The sequence below is a fragment of the Oncorhynchus tshawytscha genome, linkage group LG22, assembly GCF_018296145.1.
Source record: "Oncorhynchus tshawytscha isolate Ot180627B linkage group LG22, Otsh_v2.0, whole genome shotgun sequence".
NCBI classification, from domain to species: Eukaryota; Metazoa; Chordata; class Actinopteri; order Salmoniformes; family Salmonidae; genus Oncorhynchus; species Oncorhynchus tshawytscha.
In genome coordinates, this window is record NC_056450.1 from 37,131,516 (window position 1) to 37,144,984 (window position 13,469).

A 13,469-nucleotide genomic window follows, 5' to 3' on the forward strand; every position below is an offset into this window, starting at 1 on the left:
CAATGTCTTACTGGACTAGAGTGAACATACTCAGCCACACTTACCTGAACCCATTACAGGCAATGTCTTACAGACCGGAGCTCTGTCAAAATCAGCCTGGGCACTCACCTCTGCACATTGTCTGCTAACAATGTCTTACTGTACTCATCACAACTCAGGCTGCATTTACCTGCAGCCCTATTCAAATATTTTTGGAACCAATTGTTTTTTTGACAATAACTACTCAGACTCTCACCTCATATTATAGGAATAAAACACTTCCTGCTGATCACCTCACCTCATATTATAGGAATAAAACACTTCCTGCTGATCACCTCACCTCATATTATAGGAATAAAACACTTCCTGCTGATCACCTCACCTCATATTATAGGAATAAAACACTTCCTGCTGATCACCTCACCTCATATTATAGGAATAAAACACTTCCTGCTGATCACCTCACCTCATATTATAGGAATAAAACACTTCCTGCTGATCACCTCACCTCATATTGTAGGAATAAAACACTCCCTGCTGATCACCTGACCTCATATTATAGGAATAAAACACTTCCTGCTGATCACCTCACCTCATATTATAGGAATAAAACACTTCCTGCTGATCACCTCACCTCATATTATAGGAATAAAACACTTCCTGCTGATCACCTCACCTCATATTGTAGGAATAAAACACTCCCTGCTGATCACCTGACCTCATATTATAGGAATAAAACACTTCCTGCTGATCACCTCACCTCATATTATAGGAATAAAACACTTCCTGCTGATCACCTCACCTCATATTATAGGAATAAAACACTTCCTGCAGATCACCTCACCTCATATTATAGGAATAAAACACTTCCTGCAGATCAACTCACCTCATATTATAGGAATAAAACACTTCCTGCTGATCACCTCACCTCATATTATAGGAATTAAACACTTCCTGCTGATTGTCAGTTAGAACATGAATGTTGCCACACACCAGATCAGTGTGGGAGTGGCCTATTCTTCTTGATTCAGATATCTCTTGATTGGTTTAGGATCAGCGACAGACTAAGTATTGGCACAGTTGTTCCTCTACTCACTCATATTCTACAATGTATAGGAATCTCCTTCTCCAAATGTGGATGAGCTGTGACATCATTAGTGTGCGTGTGTTTGTGTACACGTGTATCTTGACCAAAGCAAACTTATCTGGCCTCCTTGCTTCAAACGTAAACCTGATATAAAAATCATTAAAATTGTGACAAGCTTTCTTTCCCACTGATCCCCTCTGTGATGTTCAGACATACTGCATAGCCTCCCTTCGTTGAGACAGGAGTTCGGGACGCACAAGTTACAGTCAGAGATCATCAGCTAACACCATCACCCTGGTTACGCACCATGGAAACACATCACAGCACAGCATCATAGAGAGAACAGACCAAGTGTCAACATGACAGGGCAACACCACTACAAACATGACCTTGTACAGCTCAACCCACACAATGCAAATAGACAGCTGTAGAAGCCCAGTGGTGTTAAAACAACAAACTGGAAAAATACTAAATATAGCAAACAGGGACATTTTTTTAGAGAGAATACAAAATTATTTAAAATACTAATTTCTTTTGGAAGGAAAAGCAACAATACTTCACTGACTGTTACACAGTAATGCTACTTGCGGGTGTGATACAGTGACTGTTGCCTCGACACCAGGTGTTCACAGTGAACCGCACAAAAACAGAGTCTTTGATGGTAAAAAAAAAATAAGACACACTTCTGAAATGATTTATATTCATCAAATGCAAGTAAGTATGGAAATATGTCATGTGTGGATTCAGCATCTTTGATCCCAGGAAGAGAAGGCAGAGAGACATATCGTATATAAAACCTGAGTCTAATAGACTGTTTAGAAGGGATCTCTACTATAAAGAAAGCTAATGGGAAAAGTAAATGTACTGAATGATCTACAACACTGTTTATGAAGCCAACAGCAGTAGGATTACAGTACAGAACTAGAGTCAACTGCAGTTTACGCTGTTGAGTCATGTCAGGGCCAGAGCACATCTGAAAAATGATTCTCTCTCTCTCTCTCTCTCTCTCTCTCTCTCTCTCTCTCTCTCTCTCTCTCTCTCTCTCTCTCTCTCTGTCTCTCTCTCTCTCGTGCAAGTTCTTTCTAAACAGTACTCAAGAGCTTAGAAACCAGAGTGTTCTGCCGAAGAGACCCTTGTTCCTCCTGCAGGCTGTTACCGAATACAGCATTCTCTCTCCACTGATGAGAATCCAGTTCCATATGTACATATATTTGCATTCTATCCATCACTCTATTGCTGTTGCCAACCAGCCAGATCCATGTGGTGAGTCTTGGAGCATACAGAAACACAACCCCCCACGTAGCCAGAAATACATCTATCAACTGGCACTAAAGTGTGTTTAGAAAGACACTGCACTCCCCAAGGGAACATCTCAATGACATCATCAACAACGTTTTTCTAGAAATATGTATGTGGTTGTGGGAGTGTAAGTGTGTGTGGGGGGGGGGGTGCGTCTATGTGCTAGAATGAAACCATAAGCTATTTAATAGTCTCTAGAATATGAATATGGTTGAGAGTTTCATTACGGTCTCTGTAGTCCTCCTAAGCAGGGCCAGTATTCCTAACCGGCCTCCTGCAGTCCTCCGAACCGGCCTCCTGCATTCCTCCGAACCAGCCCTCTGCAGCCCTCCTAACCTGCCCCCTGCATCCCTCCTAACCTGCCCCCTGCAGCCCTCCTAACCTGCCCCCTGCATCCCTCCTAAACCTGCCTCCTGCATCCCTCCTAACCTGCCCCCTGCATCCCTCCTAACCTGCCTCCTGCATCCCTCCTAACCTGCCCCTGCATCCCTCCTAACCTGCCCCTGCATCCCTCCTAACCTGCCCCCTGCATCCCTCCTAACCTGCCCCCTGCATCCCTCCTAACCTGCCCCCTGCATCCCTCCTAACCTGCCTCCTGCATCCCTCCTAACCGGCCTCCTGCAGTCCTCTTAACCTGCCCCCTGCATCCCTCCTAACCTGCCTCCTGCATCCCTCCTAACCGGCCTCCTGCAGTCCTCCGAACCTGCCCCTGCATCCCTCCTAACCGGCCTCCTGCAGTCCTCCTAACCTGCCCCTGCAGTCCTCTTAACCTGCCTCCTGCAGTCCTCTGAACCAGCCCTCTGCATCCCTCCTAACCTGCCTCCTGCAGTCCTCCGAACCAGCCCTCTGCATCCCTCCTAACCTGCCTCCTGCAGTCCTCCGAACCAGCCCCCTGCAGCCCTCCTAACCAACCTGTAATTTAGCACATGGAAGAGCTACCCAGCAGGAGACGTTGATAAAGATAATCAGTCATGAATCAGGAGATGCTGTAATCAGACAGAGTCAAAGCCAGCTCATGATCCAATGAATGTGGGGTTCAACAGGGGAGACGCAAGGAAAGAAAACCCTCATAAAATACATACTAAAAATATACAGTATTATGAGGTCAATCTAATGTGACCGTCACCCTCTGTCCACTAATACTATCTCTAAAACCCCTCCCACTGCCCTCCTGGGTGTTCCCTCTATTTCCTGTTAGTTCCTTGAAAGGTCAAAGGTTGAATAAGCATGGTATATGGTACAGGAGGACTTCCTGTTAAGAGCTATTGCTTTTCCCCATTAAAAACAACTCTTACATGGTTTCATTCTCTGAAGTTTCATTGCTAAACTCTGATGTAAAAAATATGATGTATATTTTTCTCTCTCCAAAAACATGTCTTTAAGATTCAGGGAAATGTGGCTTTGTGTCAAAGAGCTCTACTCTGCGTCTTTGGTGCCACAGTGCAGGTATTGGCCGGCAAATTCTAGAGGTGGTATTCAGGAGTCTGGGATTTTAATAACATTAACGTTAACAACAGGGACCAAAACACACACACTCACATACTCCAAAGTTGTATCCCTAAACTCTCAACTTTTTTAAGGTGATTAAATGAAATTGTGTAAACAAGCCACGGCAACCGGACACTGCTGTGGTGAAACAGACATGCTGTGGTGAAACAGATATGCTGTGGTGAAACAGATATGCTGTGGTGAAACAGATATGCTGTGGTGAAACAGATATGCTGTGGTGAAACAGATATGCTGTGATGAAATAGATATGCTGTGGTGAAACAGATATGCTGTGGTGAAATAGATATGGCCCTAAATTCCTTTAATTTCCAGAAAAGTACCCTGCTTTTATCCTGAAAATGCTGTCATGTTCAAATTAGTATTGTGTGTGGTGCTTTTTTGGTTGTTATTTGTTCAACAACTCCTTTGTGACAGGTGTCCAGGTCAAATACGAGTCTGTATGAGTGTGTGTGTCCCTCACCTGGGCACAAATAATGTGTTTGTACTGGTGTATGCACAAATAGCGCCACAGTCATTTCCTGTGTATTTTTTTGTGAGTGTGTGTAGTAGCCGTGTTAGTGTGTGTCTCTGTGCCTGTGTGTGTGTCACACAGTCTCTCTGAGACAGAGGGCCTCCACGGCGTTGCTGGGCCCCTGGGCCACACCCCCGATGAGGAATAGCATGTTGGGGGTCTGCAGTGGGGCACAGCAGCAGCGGGGGCTGGGCATCGGGGCAGCATACTCCCAACGTCGCTTCACAAGGTTGTAGCTCTCCACTGACGACAGGGGTGACGGCTGGTTTCCTGGACACACACATACGCACACAATTTAATACATTGTTTCCCCCGTAAGGTTAGGACACAACAATTTTTCCCTGAAAAAAAAGATCTACAGTGCATTCGGAAAGTATTCAGACCCCTTGACTTTTACCACATTTTGTTACGTACAGCCTTATTCTAAAATGTATTTAATTCTTATTTTTCCTCCTCAATCTACCCACAATACCCCATAATGACAAAGCAAACAGGTTTATAGACATTTTTGTAAATGTATTAAAACAAATACCATGGAAATATCACATTTACATAAGTATTCAGACCCTTTACTCAGAACTTTGTTGAAGCACTTTGGCAGCGATTACAGCCCCGAGTCTTCTTGAATATGACGCTACAAGCTTGGCACACCTGTATTTGGGGAGTTTTCCCATTCTTCTTGATAGATCCTCTCAAGCTCTGTCAGGTTGTATGGAGAGTGTCGCTGCACAGCTATTTTCAGGCCTCTCCAGAGATGTTTGATCGGGTTCAAGTCCGGGCTCTGGCTGGGCAACTCCTGCCCAGGAGACTTGTCCCGAAGCCACTCCTGCGTTGTCTTGGCTGTGTGCTTAGGGTCGGTGTCCTGTCCTGTTGGAAGGTGAAACTTCGCCCCAGTCTGAGGTCCTAAGTGCTCTGGAGCAGGTTTTCATCAAGGGTCTCTGTGCTTTTCTCTGTTTTCACTTTGTCATTATGGGGTATTATGTGTAGATTGATGAGGAACATTTTTTTATTTAATCCATTTTAGAATAAGGCTGTAACGTAACAAAATGTGGAAAAAGTCAAGAGGTCTGAATAGTTTCCCAAATGCACTGTAATCTCTCCTTAAAATGAAAATGTGACATACATGACTTCACAGATGAGCTAACATTGAAGATGGAGGGGTAGAACACAGGTGTGTTAGTCACAGCCGGGCGTGAGAGAGGGGCAGAAAAGGGCAGGTGTGTAGGGAGCCCCTAACAGCCACATCATTACTGTGACTGGGTCTCACAGCTTCTCCATCACTCTGACTGGTCTGTTGGTCAGTCACACATGATTAAACTAACACAATTACACTACCTTTGGCAATGTGGAAACACAGTCAATCACTTTCAGTCTGTCACACATGAGCACACACACACACACAAAAACACTTCCAGAATTACAGACTAAAACTGAAAACATATACTGTAACGATAGGTATGTAAGTGGTATTGTAAACAAAGGTTAGGTTATATACTCAATGATAAGACAGGCATTTGTCTAAGACTAGGGATCCAGGGGAAAGCTGTCTTAAGCAGGGGAGCTGTCAGTCTGTCTGTCTGTCTGGGGTAGTCATGTGATCTACCTGTCAGTCGCAGAGCAACAGGTGGAATAATGCAGTATGTTGCATCCAACCAGATGGCTGGGGGAGTACTGTTCACTGTACTCAGTAAGAAACACCTAGAAATCTACTGGGTAAAATATAATTTAAACTTGAACTTAACTAAAAAAGAAAGCTCTAAAAATCACACATTCTGTACTCCCCCTCTACCACACACATTGATTTATCTCAAATCCAAGGGCGGACTAGCCATCTGGCATTTCAGGCAAATGCCAGATGGTCTGGTCCATTTTTAGCGCAGTAAGTCTGACTAACTTGGGATTCTTGCGCAAAACGTATCATTATCTGGATAATAATGGGGGCCTCAAGAAAAAAAAATGGTCCGGTGTGTTAGAAATACCAGGGCCGATATCTGGTCCCAGTCCGCCCCTCTTCATATCTTTCAGAGGGTCAGTCAAAGTCAGTTTTCTCTCCTTCAGCCTCAGGATCCCTGTCATTAGACATTACCAGCCGCTGCTAAGTTGTTCTGGTTTCCATGGAGACCCTCACTGAGCTGCAGATGATATGTACAGGGGGTTGCTATTGTTCTCATAATTTCTGGAGAGAAGAAAGTGGAGGATCTGAGTCCTCTTTTCACGGCAATCAGGGCGCTGCTCAGACCCGCTCCTTTTTAATGTTCACAGGAACATGCTCCAGCGTGGCGCCGTACACCAGAAAAACACTCCTTCGCTTTGGTCTGCAAAGCTTCCCGTCGGGCCTTTGTTTTCTAGCCCAGCTAAACAATACTTAGTCACCTACCTACCCACAACACATCTCCCTACCTACCCACAACCCATCTCCCTACCTACCCACAACCCAACTCCCTACCTACCCACAACCCATCTCCCTACATACCCACAACCCATCTCCCTACCTACCCACAACCCATATCCCTACCTACCCACAACCCATCTCCCTACCTACCCACAACCCATCTCCCTACCTACCCACAACCCATCTCCCTACCTACCCACAACCCATCTGCCCCTACCTACCCACAACCCATCTCCCTACCTACCCACAACCCATCTCCCTACATACCCACAACCCATCTCCCTACCTACCCACAACCCATATCCCTACCTACCCACAACCCATCTCCCTCTCCTACACCTACCTACCTACCCACAACCCATCTACCTACCTACACCTACCTACACACAACCCATCTACCTACATACCCACAACCCATCTCCCTCCTCCTACACCTACCTACCACAACCCATCTCCCTACCTACCCACAACCCATCTCCCTCTCCTACACCTACCTACCCACAACCCATCTCCCTCTCCTACACCTACCTACCCACAACCCATCTCCCTCTCCTACACCTACCTACCCACAACCCATCTACCTACCTACCCACAACCCATCTCCCTACCTACCCACAACCCATCTCCCTACCTACCCACAACCCATCTCCCTACCTACCCACAACCCATCTCCCTACCTACCCACAACCCATCTCCCTACCTACCCACAACCCATCTCCCTACCTACCCACACACCATCTCCCTACCTACCCACAACCCATCTCCCTACCTACCCACAACCCATCTCCTCTCCTACACCTACCTACCTACAACCCATCTCCCTCTCCTACACCTACCTACCCACAACCCATCTCCCCTCCACACCTACCTACCTACCCACAACCCATCTCCCTCTCCTACACCTACCTACCTACCCACAACCCATCTCCCTCTCCTACACCTCCCTACCTACCCACAACCCATCTCCCTCTCCTACACCTACCTACCTACCTACCTACCCACAACCCATCTCCCTCTCCTACACCTACCTACCCACAACAAATCTCCCTCTCCTACACCTACCTACCCACAACCCATCTCCCCTCCTACACCTACCTACCCACAACCCTCTCCTCACCTACCTACCCACAACCCATCTCCCTACCTACCCCACAACCCATCTCCCTACCTACCCACAACCCATCTCCCTACCTACCCACAACCCATCTTCCTACCTACCCACAACCCATCTACCTACCTACCCACAACCCATCTCTCTCCTACCTACCCACAACCCATCTCCCCTACCTACCCACAACCCACCTACCTACCCACAACCCATCTCCCTCCTACACCTACCTACCCACAACCCATCTCCTACCTACACCTACCTACACACAACCCATCTACCTACACCTACCCACAACCCATCTCCTCTCCAACCACCTACCTACCTGCCAACCCATCTACACCTCTCCCTACCTGCCCCACAACCCATCTCCCTCTCCTACACCTACCTACCCACAACCAATCTCCCTCTCCTACCCCAACCTACCCACAACCCATCTCCTCTCCTACACCTACCTACCCACAACCCATCTACCTACCTACCCACAACCCATCTCCCTACCTACCCACAACCCATCTCCCTACCTACCCACAACCCATCTCCCTACCTACCCCAACCCATCTCCTACCTATCCACAACCCATCTCCCTACCTACCCACAACCCATCTCCCTACCTACCCACAACCCATCTCCCTACCTACCCACAACCCATCTCCCTACCTACCCACAACCCATCTCCCTCTCCATCACCTACCTACCACAACCCATCTCCCCTCCCATCTCCCTCTCCACCTACCTACCCACAACCCATCTCCCCTCCTACACCTACCTACCTACCCACAACCCATCTCCCCTCCACACCTGCCTACCTACCCCAACCCATCTCCTCTCCTACACCTCCCTACCTACCCACAACCCATCTCCCTCTCCTACACCTACCTACCTACCTACCTACCTACACAACCCATCTCCCTCTCCTACACCTACCTACCCACAACAAATCTCTCCTCTCCTACACCTACCTACCCCAACCCATCTCCCTCTCCTCCCACCTACCTACCCACAACCCATTTCCCTACCTACCCACAACCCATCTACCTACCTACCCACAACCCATCTCCCTACCTACCCACAACCCATCTCCCTACCTACCCACAACCCATCTCCCTACCTACCCACAACCCATCTCCCTCTCCTACACCTACCTACCCACAACCCATCTACCTACCTAACCACAACCCATCTCCTTACCTACCCACAACCCATCTCCCTCTCCTACACCTACCTACCCACAACCCATCTCCCTCTCCTACACCTACCTACCCACAACCCATCTCCCCACCTACCCACAACCCATCTCCCTCTCCTACACCTACCTACCCACAACCCACCTCCCTCTCCTACACCAACCTACCCACAACCCATCTCCCTCTCCTACACCTACCTACCCACAACCCATCTACCTCTCCTACATCTACCTACCCACAACCCATCTACCTACCTACCCACAACCCATCTACCTACCTACCTACAACCCATCTCCCTCTCCTACACCTACCTACCCACAACCCATCTCCCTCTCCTACACCTACCTACCCACAACCCATCTACCTACCTACCCACAACCCATCTCCCTCTCCTACACCTACCTACCCACAACCCATCTACCTACCTACCCACAACCCATCTCCCTATCCTACACCTACCTACCCACAACCCATCTACCTACCTACCCACAACCCGTCTCCCTCTCCTACACCTACCTACCCACAACCCATCTCCCCTCCCTACACCTACCTACCCACAACCCTCTCCCTCTCCTACACCCACCTACCCACAACCCATCTCCCTCCTACACCTACCTACCCACAACCCATCTCCCCTCCTACCACCTACCTGCCCCAACCCATCTGCCACAGCCCATCTCCCTCCTGCACCTACCTACCCACACCCACCCTCCTACCTGCCTACCAACCCATCAACCCACCTACCTACCTACCCACAACCCATCTCCCCTCCACCACCTACCCACAACCCTCCCTCTCCTACACCTACCACCACAACCCATCTACCTACCTACCCACACCCATCTCCCCTCCAACCTACACCTACCTACCCACAACCCATCTACCTACCTACCCACAACCCCGTCTCTCCCTATCCTACACCTACCTACCCACAACCCATCTACCTACCTGCCCCCAACCCATCTCCTACCTCTCCTACCCACCTACCTACCCACAACCCATCTCCTACCTCACCTACACCTACCTACCCACCCAACCCTGCCTACCCACACCCACCTACCCACAACCCATCTCCCTGCCTCCCACACCTACCTACCCACAACCCATCTCCCCTACCCACACCTACCTACCTACACCCAGCTCCCAACTCCTACACCTACCTACCCACAACCCATCTCCCTCTCCTACACCTACCTACCTACCCAACCCATCTCCCTCTCCTACACCTACCTACCCACAACCCATCTCCCCACCTCCTACACATCTACCTACCTACCCACAACCCATCTCCCTCTCCTACACCTACCTACCTAACCCATCTCCCTCTCCTCCACCTACCTACCCACAACCCATCTCCCTCCCTACACCTACCTACCTACCTACCTACCTACCTACCCACAACCCATCTCCCTCTCCTACACCCCTACCTACCTACCCACAACCCATCTCCCTCCTCCTACCCACCTCCCTACCTACCCACAACCCATCTCCCTACCTCCTACCACCCACAACCCCTCCTACCTACCTACCCACAACCCATCTCCCTCTCCTACACCTACCTACCCACAACCTCCCTCTCCTACACCTACCTACCCACAACCCATCTCCCTCTCCTACACCTACCTACCCACAACCCATCTCCCTACCTACCCACAACCCATCTCCTCTCCTACACCTACCTACCCACCCAACCCTCCCTACCTACCCACAACCCATCTCCCTACCTACCCACAACCATCATCTTCCTACCTACCCACAACCCATCTACCTACCTACCCACAACCCATCTCCCTACCTACCCACAACCCATCTCCCTACCTACCCACAACCCATCCTCCTACCTACCCACAACCCATCTCTACCTACCTACCCACAACCCATCTCCCTACCTACCCACAACCCATCTCCTACCTACCCACAACCCATCTCCCCTACCTACCCACAACCCATCTCCTCCTACCCACAACCCATCTCCCTACCTACCCACAACCCATCTCCCTCCTCCTACACCTACCTACCTACCCACAACACAATCTCCCTACCTACCCACAACCCATCTCCCTACCTACCCACAACCCATCTCCCTCTCCTACACCTACCTACCCACAACCCATCTACCTACCTACCCACAACCCACCTCCTCTCCTACACCTACCTACCCACAACCCATCTACCTACCTACCCACAACCCATCTCCCTCTCCTACACCTACCTACCCACAACCCATCTCCCTCTCCTACACCTACCTACCCACAACCCATCTCCCCACCTACCCACAACCCATCTCCCCTCCTACACCTACCTACCCACAACCCATCTCCCTCTCCTACACCTACCTACCCACAACCCAACTCCCTCTCCTACACCTACCTACCCACAACCCATCTCCCTCCTACACCTACCTACCCACAACCCATCTACCTCTCCTACATCTACCTACCCACAACCCATCTACCTACCTACCCCAACCCATCTCCCTACCTACCCACAACCCATCTCCTCTCCTACACCTACCTACCCACAACCCATCTCCCTACCTACCCACAACCCATCTCCCTCTCCTACACCTACCTAGCCACAACCCATCTCCCTACCTACCCACAACCCATCTCCCTCCTACACCTACCTACCCAAAACCCATCTCCCTCTCCCCACTCCTACCTACCCACAACCCATCTCTGCCCCACCTACCCACAACCCATCTCCCTCTCCTACACCTACCTACCCACAACCCATCTACCTACCTACCCACAACCCATCTCCCTACCTCCTACACCTACCTACACACAACCCATCTACCTACCTACCCACAACCCATCTGCCTACCCACCCGTCCTCTCCTACACCTACCTACCCACCCAACCCATCTCCCTCTCCTACACCTACCTACCCACAACCCATCTCCCCTCCCACCTACCTACCCACAACCCATCTACCTACCTACCCACAACCCATCTCCCTACCTACCCACAACCCATCTCCTACCTACCCACAACCCATCTCCCTACCTACCCACAACCCATCTCCCTACCTACCCACAACCCATCTACCTACCTACCCACAACCCATCTCCTACCTACCCACAACCCATCTCCCTACCTACCCACAACCCATCTCCCTCTCCTACACCTGCCTACCCAACCCGTCTCCCTCCTACCTACCCACAACTCCCACCTCCCTACCTACCCTCCCCATCTCCCCACCTACCCACAACCCATCTCCCCTCCCTACCCACAACCCATCTCTCCCTACCTACCCACAACCCATCTCCCCTACCTACCCACAACCCATCTCCCTCTCCTACACCTACCTACCCACCCACAACCCCCAACCCCCCACCTACACACAACCCATCTCCCTACCTACCCACAACCCATCTCCTACCTACCCCTCTCCTACACCACAACCCTCCTACCTGACAACCCATCTCCTACCTACCACAACCCATCTCCCTACCTACCCACAACCCATCTCCCTCTCCTACCCACCTACCTACCCACAACCCATCTCCCTACCCTCCTACACCTACCTACCCACAACCCATCTCCCCACCTACCCACAACCCATCTCCTCTCCTACACCTACCTACCCACAACCCATCTACCTACCTACCACAACCCATCTGCCCACAACCCATCTCCCTCTCCTACACCTACCTACCCACAACCCAACTCCCTCTCCTACACCTACCTACCCACAACCCATCTCCCTCTCCTACACCTACCTACCCACAACCCATCTACCTCTCCTACATCTACCTACCCACAACCCATCTACCTACCTACCCACAACCCATCTACCTACCTACCTACAACCCATCTCCCTCTCCTACACCTACCTACCCACAACCCATCTCCCCTCCTACACCTACCTACCCACAACCCATCTACCTACCTACCCACAACCCATCTCCTCTCCTACACCTACCTACCCACAACCCATCTACCTACCTACCCACAACCCATCTCCCTATCCTACACCTAACTACCCACAACCCATGTACCTACCTACCCACAACCCGTCTCCCTCTCCTACACCTACCTACCCACAACCCATCTCCCTACCTACCCACAACCCATCTCCTCTCCTACACCTACCTACCCACAACCCATCTCCTCTCCTACACCTATCTACCCACAACCCATCTCCCTCTCCTACACCTACCTACCCACAACCCATCTACCTACCTACCCACAACCCATCTCCCTACCTACCCACAACCCATATCCCTACCTACCCACAACCCATCTCCTTCCTACCCACAACCCATCTCCCTACCTACCCACAACCCATCTCCCTACCTACCCACAACCCATCTCCCTACCTACCACAACCCATCTCCCTACCTACCCACAACCCATCTCCCTACCTACCCTACCCATCTCCCTCTCCCCACC

General features: G+C 50.2%; 1 protein-coding gene across 1 annotated transcript in view; it reads right to left on the minus strand.

Moving 5' to 3' along the window:
* Nucleotides 1-2,952: 2,952 nt before the first annotated feature.
* LOC112221483 (kelch domain-containing protein 8B) overlaps nucleotides 2,953-13,469 on the minus strand; it is a 184,899-nt gene continuing 174,382 nt past the window's right edge. Inside the window, exon 5 of the mRNA XM_042304160.1 lies at nucleotides 2,953-4,655. Within this exon, the coding sequence (XP_042160094.1) occupies nucleotides 4,459-4,655 (197 nt within the window). The 3' untranslated portion in view covers nucleotides 2,953-4,458. The remainder of the gene's footprint in view (nucleotides 4,656-13,469) is intronic.